This window comes from Cyclopterus lumpus, chromosome 22 (genome assembly GCF_009769545.1).
Source record: "Cyclopterus lumpus isolate fCycLum1 chromosome 22, fCycLum1.pri, whole genome shotgun sequence".
Lineage (NCBI taxonomy): Eukaryota > Metazoa > Chordata > Actinopteri > Perciformes > Cyclopteridae > Cyclopterus > Cyclopterus lumpus.
Genome location: NC_046987.1, coordinates 9,756,499 through 9,767,522, shown reverse-complemented (window position 1 = coordinate 9,767,522; position 11,024 = coordinate 9,756,499). Strand labels below are relative to the sequence as shown.

The following is an 11,024-nucleotide window of genomic DNA, read 5'->3' as shown; positions in this document are numbered from 1 at the left end:
TAGCGGGTGTGGTCTATGAATCAGACAATAATTAAGATGCATGCAACATTTTAACTTTTCTAGCTATGCCAAGGTACAATAATGTCAATTATAAACACAATTATAAACACCCCCCAAATACGACCCCTATTATTCCATAATGCTTGAAGTGGCCCCGGCACGTGCACCCAAACATTTATAACTAATCATTTCCAGAGTGTCCCCTCTCTGGACGTGGAGCTTTGTCCTCCTGCAGCTTCTTCTCTTTATCTCCTTTCTTCTGTTCCATTCTCACAGTTTATCAGGACTTTTTCATGTGACTTTTGTTTTTACTCTGTAACCTGAAATGTAGCAAAGTACAATACTTGCGATAAATAGTAGCCTCCTAGTAAAAGTAAAATGACCGATTATAAATAATACTCAATAAAGTACAAGTAACAAAAACAACTTTGTTACAGTAACAAGAGTAAATGTAATTGGTCACTTCCACCCTGAGAGCTGCTATGCATCCTAATTGGTTTTCTTGTTTTCAATATGCAGCAGGATTACATCCCATTGTGTTTATTTGCGTTTATGGCCCTGCATGAGGAAACCGAGCAGCAGGGCCACCCTTTGTATTAACCTAAGTATCATAGATGAGAACAGAAAATTACAGCCATTAAATCTAATAACCGGGTACGGGGGCCACAGAATGTTCTACTGCTCACATAAACACTTAGCCGATAGCAGCTGGTCATGAGGTGAGGTCTGCACACTATATTGTGTTTACTTTAAGTCCTCTCCTATGAAATATAGTATGTCTCTGTTGGTAATGTGTGGCTGTTAATGAGGACGTTAAGTGTGCTCCACAGGAGGGAAAGTCAGATCCACTTTAGCATTACTGTCATTCCTGCCTCTCTCGGTGATCTGCTTCAGAGGGGCTCAGGTTAGTGGGTTAGTGGGATCTTCTGAAACTGGACCCTGTGTCACCTCTTTCCAATATTCATAAAATAAAAAAAAACGGACAAAAGATGACCAGCTTTGAGAGATTTGAGGGCTGTTAATACTCTGTGTGAGTAGCAAGTCTTCACCTGGCTGATCTCGGCCCAGAGGTTCGGCCTTTCCTCTCTCCTGGTACTGTAGACTGCACCTCACCCACACATTCTGACACCCACTCAACGGCAGGAATTATCTCAAATTTCTCTTGGCTAAAAACACGCAGGCCAGGTGAGCCTCCAAGGTCAAACAAGAGCCCATCTATCAATGAAACCTGCAGCATTATCTGCACAGGTCCAATAGAATAGAGCACCCTCGACTAACGATTTATATCATACAGTTGTCATCAGTTCATAAATTTACATGAAGCATATGGATCATTTTGGTCTGTTTTACAAACACCGTTTGTGACACAATATATCTTCAGTAGGGAAGATATGCTGCTCATTTGGGGAAATGGAAACACAGTGAGCTCAGTGTGGTAAGAGTGAGGTCACTTCTAATGTAAAGAGAGCTGCGGCAGACTGTCTGGGTTTTCTGGCACGACCCTCACTGTTGCCTTAGATTGCAACTTTCAGGCCCTGTGAAACATCTAAATTAGCAGTCTGAATTCTGCTTGCTGATGACAAACGGGTGCAGTCTTTAAGCTTACTATACAACGAGCGGCACACCAAGTCTACGGATACCTCATCTACCAAGTTTTATTAAGACATTTTTATGACAAAATGTGGAATTACAATGCACATTATTGCTGGCCAGAGTGGACCACAACCATAAGTGTACGTCCCTAAAGAGAGTGAATGTATCACTCTAGAGTGCAAAATATGTCTAAATCTCAGGTTTTGTTGTTTGAAGGGGTAAGGCGATGCCTGTGCAACGTGTAAGCAGATCTGTATGGACGAGCAGTATAAGTGGGTTATACTTCATCTTGAGTTTTCCTACTGTTGACTCTCAAGGATACTCCCTTTCTCTAAGGTTTCACCAGACTCAACTAATGGAGTCCAGCATGGCTCGGCTCCTTTTGCTTTTCTAGGGAAAGGACCACCATCAGAGTAGATATGACGTCCACAAATCATTGGGAAAGAAGTCTTAAGACTGTTCAACGAATTGTTTTCCCAACAAGACACCAACTGTCCAAGATACTTTTAAAAAGTGTTTATTGTTCACTTGACATTACAAAATATCAGGTATATATAAACATCGCTTTGGGTAGAAACTATAGTACAAAGTTTATAGAAAAGCTTCAGTAATAATTAAAAAAGACATACAAAAACCAAAATACCAAAGACATCCTCATGTCAGTGTGCAAATAAGTTTATACAGACAGAAACGCTTCCATATGAGGATACGCTTCTAGATAAATTATTTAAATAGCATATATCTACACAAATGAAATAACCTCAACATAAAACAAACATAATAATTTATCAAAACAAATGCACAGGAAATACATATAGCACAACATAGTCCAGATAACATTTCTTTAATCCTTTACGGTCCTGTTTGGGCTTTTACAAAAATATCTTATATACACCATAAAAATGATACTGAAGTCTTGCTTAAAAAAAAGAAGCCAAACAATTCATACTGTGATGCTAAGGCATGTGATTCTTGTGCATTGCTGGCCTCAATACAAAAATAATTAATGAGGTAATATTTGTACATAAAGGGTTTCCTTTGATTTTCCCTTGTCAGCAATGTAGGCCTATACACAAAAGCTCAGGCACACCACTCATGCACACTGGGGATATTTAGAGATAATTATATTTTACTTTTACTGTTTAGTCATAAGCGCATATTGATTTCAGTAAATTCCGAAGCAGTATTAAGTGCAGCTGCTTCGAGGCCCTGTCCTGTCCTGATTTGTGTGCTCTCCTCTTTTCTTCTAGTGCTCTTTCCTGAGAAGATGTTTTGGGCCAGCCCTAAGCCTTGGCTAAATACAAGACCTTGTTTGTACAGGTCTGTGTGTGGGCGGGGTCATTAAAATAAATCAAAATGAAAAATAATTATTGTGGTTGTCTTCATAACTATGCTTGTTGGGTGGCACACATGCACAAACACATACAAAACATTCACTCTCTTTACAGTCAGTCCATACTGTCCATGGTCCCTCAAAAGTTCCTTCATGGGGTGTATTCATTGCAGCCTCCTACTGCTTTCTTCATACTGACCAGTCCACAGCAGATGTCTATTAATGCTCAAAAATATTATTAAAAAACATGGACCACTCTTCCCTTTGGTCCCTCGTCCACAGAAGAATACCGCCAACAGTTCAGGTGTGCAAAGCAATAAAATGTGGGCTCCCCCTTCAATGCAGATCAGAGCAACAAAGTGAGAGGGCCAATTTCTTCTGAGCAGAGCCGCGCTCACAATTTGAGTTTGGTGCAATGAATTTTCATCTGGCTTAATGTCCTGAGGTCAGTTTACCTCACATTTACTCACTTTCTCGTCATTCCTCCAATGTGCTCAAAGTTCTCAAAAGAAAAATGTTAAAGAGATATCTATCCAGGTCTTATATTATATATTCATACTGACGGACATTCTGCAAGAAGGCTCTGTGGTCAGATTATGTATCTGAAAGAAATGATGGAGAGAAAACACGTTACAAATAAAGCCTACGGTGATGGAACCATTCTTCTTGGAATATCAAATAATAGTTTGGTTCTTACCTCTGCATTCGTATTTAAGGTCTGAGAAGTAAACCATCTCCTGAGAGAAGACGTACAAGCCTAGCCGCCCGCCAGCGTACGTCTTGTCAAAGATGTTTCCAGAATCAGCCATGATTCTCTTGCCTTCATACATGACCACTCTAAAAAAGAAGACGTAAACACATGAGCTCATTGGCACTGTTATAAATGATGCAGATGTGGGTAATTGAATGAAAGGGCATTGAACTCACCTAATAAGTCCAGTCTTGGGTCTGTGGGTCAGATGCCATCTGTAGGCAGTGAAATCCTTCCAGCCAATGTTCTTGGGGTCGTGCCACAGAGTTTGTACCTGGAAAGGAAGAATCGCAATGGTTAGAATGGGAAAAGTGTCAAACAACGTGTTGAACGATGTCTCCAACCCGGAGTCAATGAATCTACTCTCACCTGTCCTGCGGTGTCTCCTGTGTGCCACAGGGCGTTCCTCAAATGCTCGCCGGGTCCAGTGGTGGAGTTGACCACTTTAATTGACAGGCCTGAGTAGCCTTGAGCTCTTGTAGGTGTGTGGGACCAGTAGGTCTGTGTGATCTGTTTCCACATCACTGTGTAGAAGCGTGAGCTGGACTGGTAGCCAAATACGAAACCAGCGTAGTCGTCATCTCTGTCCGTGTTGACGAAGAACGTTCCACTGAAATCCACTGCGCTGAACTCATCGTAACCTGAATTAGGAAAAGAGATGGTTTAGAAGCGGTTCACTACCACTTTACGCCCATGCAGCGAGACATCTGTCTGCGTATTACGTACCAACAGCAATGCCAGGATCGCAGTTGACAGTCTGCACCAACTCCTTGCCCTGATGCCGGACTACCCAGTTGGGGTCAATCTGGGAGGTGCCCTTGGGGTCCAGAGGAACCATTTGGAATCTGCGGAAGTCTGTTTCACTGATGTCAAAGTTCTCCGGGCACACGTCATAGATGTCCAGAATACTGTCTTGGTCAAAATCGTCTTTGCACACATCACCACGGCCATTGCCTGAGAGAAAAACACGGAATATGGATAAGATGAAAAACGAAACCCAATTAACTGAGGCACTATTTATCAGGTAGATGTGAATGTTTCAAAAGAGCACATATGACAAGAAATTGAAAGCCTGACTCACCATCAGAGTCCAGCTGATCAGGGTTAAACGCCAGCCTACAGTTGTCCTTGTCATCGGGAATGCCGTCGTTGTCATCGTCATGGTCGCAGGCGTCACCCTTGCCATCCTTGTCGTGGTCTACCTGGTTGGCGTTGGGTATGTAGGGGCAGTTGTCCAAGTTGTTCTGGTGGCCGTCCTCATCAATGTCCTGGTTGTTGTCGCACTTGTCTCCGATGAGATCTGAGTCAGAGTCAAACTGCAGGAGAACAGAATTCCGTTTTTATGAGATTTCCCACTATAAGACTCTTGTCCTCTCTTTACTGTTTCTCAATGTGAGAGGTGCTACTGATTGGGGATCAGGGATGCAAGCAATGTTCTAGTGTCTAGTGCCCTTGTACCTCACCAAAATTACACATTCATATTTGTTCCAAAGCTGGATACACAGAGACATTACTCTCTGTCATTATTCGAGCATAGTTACATGAAACATTGATCTATGTTAGCCAGCATGGCTTGCAATGCACAGATGAGATGGGATGTTACCTGATCGGGGTTGTGCTCCAGGGGGCAGTTGTCACAATGATCTCCCACCCCGTCCCTGTCGGTATCTCTCTGGTCCACGTTGTAAACATAAGGGCAGTTGTCGTTCTCGTTCAGAATGCCTGTTGAGTATAAAACATACTTATTTTAGTTTACTGTGCAAATGCTTTTTTTAAGACTAAGGAAAAGCATTGAAACAAATTTGGTACAAAAAAACACTTACCATCACCATCAATGTCAACAGCACAGGCATCACCCTCGCCATTGTTGTCAGTGTCCGTTTGGTCTGTGTTGGCCTCGAACACACAGTTGTCACAGCTGTCGCCAACGTCATCTCTGTCTGAGTCATACTGGGCAGGGTTGTACACTCTTGGGCAGTTGTCCTAATTTTAAAGAGAAATTTCAAAAGCACAATTAAATTACAAAAATGTATCATTAGTCAAATAAACTACATCGATAGGAATAAAACTCTTGTTTGTCACTTGTTTTTTCTCTCCTTTTTGCTGGAACGTGATATTCCACTGCAAGCGAGCTGGTCATTTTTACCACAGCAATTTTCTTGCCCAACTTTCCAAATCCACACTAAGAATTATGGGCAACAAGCCACTACGTTCTCAGTTCTGGCTTTATCCTATGCTACATGTTTTTCCACTCACTGGTGAAGGCATACAAACATAGAGACTTTACATTCCTACTGCCCAGAGGAAGGATGGCTGCTGCTGATTGCTATGTCTGGTCTCTGAGGAAAGCACAGTTTGTGGCTAAAATAAACTGCTGTGATGACTCACCCTATCATCGGGTATCCCATCATTGTCATCATCATGGTCACATTCATCACCCAGGCCATCTTTGTCATGATCTTCCTGGCCAGAGTTGGGAAGGTTGGGGCAGTTATCCTGTAAAGGAACAAAGGAGCGGTGAAGGAGGCGATCGTCACAATAATAGAGTGCAGGTGGCTAATAATGGCCTTTTGTATTTATGCATGTCCACGTGTGGTCTGGCTACCTTCTTGCAGTGGTAGGTGGCGTTCTCCACACAATGCAGGTTAGTGTTGGGCCATCCGTCCAGGTCACTGTCCTCTCCGCAAATACGGCCATTCCCAGCATACCCTGGCTTGCACTCGCAGCGAAACATGGACTCGGAGAAGACGCCCAAGTAGATGCAGTTTGAATTCCTATGGCAGTCGTGGCTCCCATCTTGGCAAGGGTTACGGGGTTTGCAAACCTAAAGAAAATTAAGCAGAATTAAACAAATGCAAGCATCTAGCTTTGTAGCCAAACACACAATGAGCAAGTAATAACTCAAACCTGTTTTTTAGCAGTCGCCTGTTCCACTCCTCTTCCAAAGGGCTGAGGACCAGAGAAACGTGCAGGGCAGGGCAGACAGTTGTAACCGGGCTCAGTGTTCTCACAGCGATGGACTCCGTTGTGTGTGTGGCACGCATCGGGGACCTCTTTACATTCATCAATGTCTTTGCAGGCAATGCCGTTCCCAGTGTAGCCAAGTGGACACCTGCCGCACTTGAAAGAGCCATCGGGGAAGCTGTTGCACTTTGCTCCACGGAAGCATGGGCTGGAGAGACAACCATCTGGAGAGAAGAATAATTGACACTTAAAATAATAATAAAATAATGATAAAAGGGTAATCTGTTGTGAATGACTTGTTTCTTTTATATGTGTTAAATCTTAAATGCTTACCAATAGGGCAGTCCTGTTTGTTGCACACTTGAGACACAGAAGCATCACCAACACAATCCTTTCCTCCATATTTGGGGACAGGGTCGGAGCAGAGGCGTTTGCGGGTTTGGACTCCTCCATCACAGGTAACAGTGCAGGTGTCCCATGGTGACCAAGGTCCCCAACCTCCATTGACTAAAAAGTATCATGAAAACAACATTGAGTTTGTTCCCTTGAATTCAGACGCTCTGGCATACTGTTTATACGTTGCTACTGAAATTCTACTCACTAGGACAGGGTGACATTTGGCAGATTTCCGTTTGCCGTCCTTCTCCCTGGCAGTCCCTGCCACCCATCTGCGGTGTGGGGGAGTTGCATAGGCGTATCCGGGTGATGACGCCCTCACCGCAGGTCACAGAGCACGAAGACCAGGGAGACCAGTGGCTCCAACCGCCGTCCTGTTTGACTGTGAGCAACGCATGCACAATTAATTCATCATGCTCTCAAACGGAGAACAATTATCACCACAATGGCTGTGCTAAAGAATGCTGAGTGACTTACAACGTTTGTCACATTCCTGGGGGTAGCAGTCACGGGTCTGGACAGAGGTGCCCTCACAGTTGCTGTTGATGCGGTCACAGGAGCGTCCGCGCTGCTGGATGCCCCGTCCACAAGTCACCGAACAATGGGTCCAGTCAGACCAGGGGGACCAACCATCCTCTATGTAGTCTATCGCAGTAGGCGGGGAGACAAAAGGTTACCTCGGGGAAAAGATATCAAGAAGGAAACAAAGACAAGCCAATGACATTTGACTAAAAGCAGATTTAACAAGAAGCTTACGTCTTTCACAGCGAGGGCAGCACTCTCCATCTGGCATGGTGGCGTTGGCACATGAGATCAGAGGGCAGGAGATTTTGCGACACACGGTAGCAGAGTTCTGGACAGAGGAACAGTTGAATTAGTACACAAATAATGAGTGAGCTGACTGGTTGATTGGCTACAGACCTGGTGCTGTTCCAAGCCTAATTGCTCTATTTCACAATGAAGGGATCTTTATCAGTGACATGCCACTTGTGCTGTGTTGATAGAAAACATAATCCTCACCAACACTCTCCCATTAACACCTAACTAATTATTAATACGTGAGCAGCTCTCACTCGAGGTTGCTGGTGGGGGAAAAAGCCCCCATGCTGCTTTGTTGCTAGTTGAGAATAAGTGTTGATGGCTTTCAGACAGAAGAGATGCGGCTATAAAGGGAGGTGCCAACGTAAACACTATTATCACTTCATTACAGCGGGGATACAGGAAACACGGCGGCGTCTTTCCTCAGCTGGCTTGCTCAAAGGTTGCATTGCAGCAGGTGTGATATGACCCTCACCTGGCAGGTGCACTCTGTGCAGCTATCCACGGTCCATTCATCTTTGTCCTTGTGCACAATGCCATTGTGGATGCAAATTCCACTGTGGATGTTAATTTGCTTTTTCAGCAGTGTGCTGTCCTCAGACTGGAGGGAAAAGAGAGAGAGAGTTGCTCAGGATGGAGCACGGAAAACTTTCACTTTGCCAAAGTTCCAATACAAATGAATCACTGACCGACACCGTGATTGAGACATTGCTTGGCTCTAGCGAAGCAGTACAAATGCAACCGACAGCCAAACATATTTGTGTATTCACATGGGTCTCATTAAGGACTTGGCCAGGGACTGCCATTACAGCGACAAGTGGCTATGAATTGGGAACGCGTGAACTGGAGGTGGAGGGAAAGACGGAGATGGGAGGAAAAGAGGGAGTGAATGATGACAAAGAGGAGACCCTGGTGGCCCTTGGAGCTTACCACTTTGCGGAGCTCGTTCGACAGCTGTTTAACGACAACGCCGAGTCCCTTGAGCTCCTTAAACATGCCGGCAATGTCCTCACAAGAGAAACCGCAAACAGACGGCAGATCTGAATACAAGAAAGAAGGGTTCAATATATGACTTTGCTTCTTGGAACTTGAAACCAATGAGAGGAACAGAGACACACTTTGGGGAGGAGAGGGCTCACCTTTGGCTTTGTGACCAGTGTAATCAGTCCTAATGGCCGAGCTGGAGCCATTGACTGGATTCTGCAGGGTCATGACATCAGTTAAGGTAGCTGTAGGGAGGAGAGTAGACAGTCATTTCTGTCCACTGGAGCACAAGGTGGAATTTTGCACCTGAATAATATTAACAGCAATTGATCTATTGTTCACACTTACCTCCACTCTGGCATCCCTTATTTCTCAGTATAGCATCAAGCGTGGTCCCAAAGACAAAGCGCACATTTTGAAGCACTCCCTGAAAGGAAAATACATTTCAGTTAAGAGACACGTTTCTATGAAAGCTTTATTTACTCACATGACTAAATGTTATTTTTCATCATTAGTCATTAGCTAAAACACTCAAACTTACCATGAATTTGTCCCTTACGGCTCCCTTTCCAATCCTGAGCCGGGCAACGTCTGCCACCTCCTGGGACAGCACTTTGGAGATTGGCAAATCCATCTCTGAAACATTGATCTCCTCACAGCCGACAAAAAGCTGCACCCGGTCATCCTGAACGAACAGCGTGATGTTCTTCCAGTGTCCAGTGGCCAAATCAGCATCCTCGATGGACACGACCTGCTGCTGGTTCATGGTGGAGTAGACCACGTCCAGAGTGTTCGCCTTCCCGTTGGAGATGATCTCGAAAACGGGTCCGGATCCGTCATTCTTCTCGATGGTCAAAAGGGTGCCCCTGGTTTTCTTGAACTGCTTCAGGTTGACAAGGAGGAGGAAGCCCCTCTCAGCCTGGATGGAGTCAAGGAGGTCCCTGAGGTGTGTGTCGGGGAGTGGGGGGATCAGGTCTGCGTTGAGGACCTTGTATGCAGGGCTGTAAGGATCTGCACCTTTGACCAAACTCACTCCGTTGTGTCTCTTGTTTACCCGAGCCAGATCAAATAAGTCAAACACACCGTTATCGTCCCGACTCTCTGCAGTCAAAGAAAAGAAAGTTTCAGCTTTTCTCTCTCTCATAATAACAGTGTGCATGAAAATGTGTTAAAACAACCACAACTAAAAACATATATATAACATGTTATAGTATTAACAGAGAAAAAACACTAGACACTTTATTATCATAGAATGAAATAAAGTTCAGTACAGTTAAAGGAACTACTTATAAAGATTTTACAGGTAAAAACAAACAAAAAAAAACGACTAATAACAGACGTTTTCCATTCTCACCTGCCAATCTTGCTCCTTCACAGCTCCAAAGCATCAACAGTAAAAAGATGGCACACGGCATCATGGTCCCTGATGCTATACCAAGAATAACAAACACGCCGTTACGGGACACATCCAGACGACAATTTCGGCATTAATATAAAAATGTTAACAGTTAAAATAGTCTACAAACCTTTAAAAAGAAAATCCCCTGTGAACATAGATCTTATTTTGTATCCCGTTTCTCTTCTTTTAGAAAGTGTTGAAGCTCTTTCGTTTGGGGTAAATCTTTCTCTGAGCTCCGGTCCCGGCTTTATTCCGGTGCTGAGACTTATTCTACTGATTTGTTCTACCGATACAAGTGCTATTTAAACCGTCTGCGGACATTCCTGAGGTCCCGGCTGCACCAATGGGATGGCTGCAGCAAAGAGGGACGGACTTGTTTTCTTACCTCACAGCCAGTCCGCGTAACATCCGCGACGCACACACAGAGGAGGAAAAGTGCATTCCTGAGCGAAATTTCCATCACCGGACAAATATTTCATACGCGCGTCAGCCCCAGGATTTGGTCGTTTCCGGGCAAATTAAAGTGTATTGATTCGTCAATTTCATTAAGATGTCAGTTTTTAAGCAGAAAATGAATTAAATAAAGATGGATTTTAATGATCCAAAATAAGTAGGCCGATTCATTCGGTAGACGGGTTACGAGGGGATTTAAAAGTCATATAAAACATTACATTATGTTCCATAACCTTCAGTCATGTATTAGTTCCAGCTCATATTAATGACATACAGAAGGCTCTTTAGCTACTGGTTTATGGTGTGCTTCTCATTGAGCTATTCCTAGTCTG

At 44.0% G+C, this 11,024-nt stretch overlaps 1 protein-coding gene across 1 annotated transcript; it reads right to left on the bottom strand.

The window, feature by feature from the left end:
* Nucleotides 1–2,094: 2,094 nt before the first annotated feature.
* Nucleotides 2,095–10,508, bottom strand: LOC117725477 (thrombospondin-1-like). Its single transcript, XM_034525668.1, has 22 exons — nucleotides 10,367–10,508; nucleotides 10,195–10,269; nucleotides 9,382–9,941; nucleotides 9,189–9,267; nucleotides 8,996–9,085; nucleotides 8,787–8,896; nucleotides 8,332–8,457; nucleotides 7,794–7,890; nucleotides 7,515–7,682; nucleotides 7,243–7,419; nucleotides 6,975–7,148; nucleotides 6,585–6,865; nucleotides 6,283–6,501; nucleotides 6,066–6,173; nucleotides 5,501–5,660; nucleotides 5,281–5,399; nucleotides 4,759–4,993; nucleotides 4,404–4,631; nucleotides 4,047–4,318; nucleotides 3,854–3,951; nucleotides 3,624–3,763; nucleotides 2,095–3,528 (listed from the first exon to the last, which is right to left on the bottom strand). The coding sequence occupies exons 1-22, from the start codon at nucleotides 10,392–10,394 to the stop codon at nucleotides 3,521–3,523; spliced, it is 3,552 nt and encodes a 1,183-aa protein (XP_034381559.1). The 5' UTR covers nucleotides 10,395–10,508; the 3' UTR covers nucleotides 2,095–3,520.
* Between the last annotated feature and the right edge of the window lie 516 nt (nucleotides 10,509–11,024).

Bases quoted from the DNA above. Each gene is read 5' to 3' on its own strand.
- LOC117725477 (XM_034525668.1), bottom strand. From the start codon at position 10,394: ATGTTCACAGGGGATTTTCTTTTTAAAG. The intron at 9,942-10,194 runs GTGAGAATGGAA...CTTTGACTGCAG, and splicing joins TGAAGGAGCAAGATTGGCAG to AGAGTCGGGACGATAACGGT. The intron at 7,683-7,793 runs GTAAGCTTCTTG...CTACTGCGATAG, and splicing joins CTGCCCTCGCTGTGAAAGAC to ACTACATAGAGGATGGTTGG.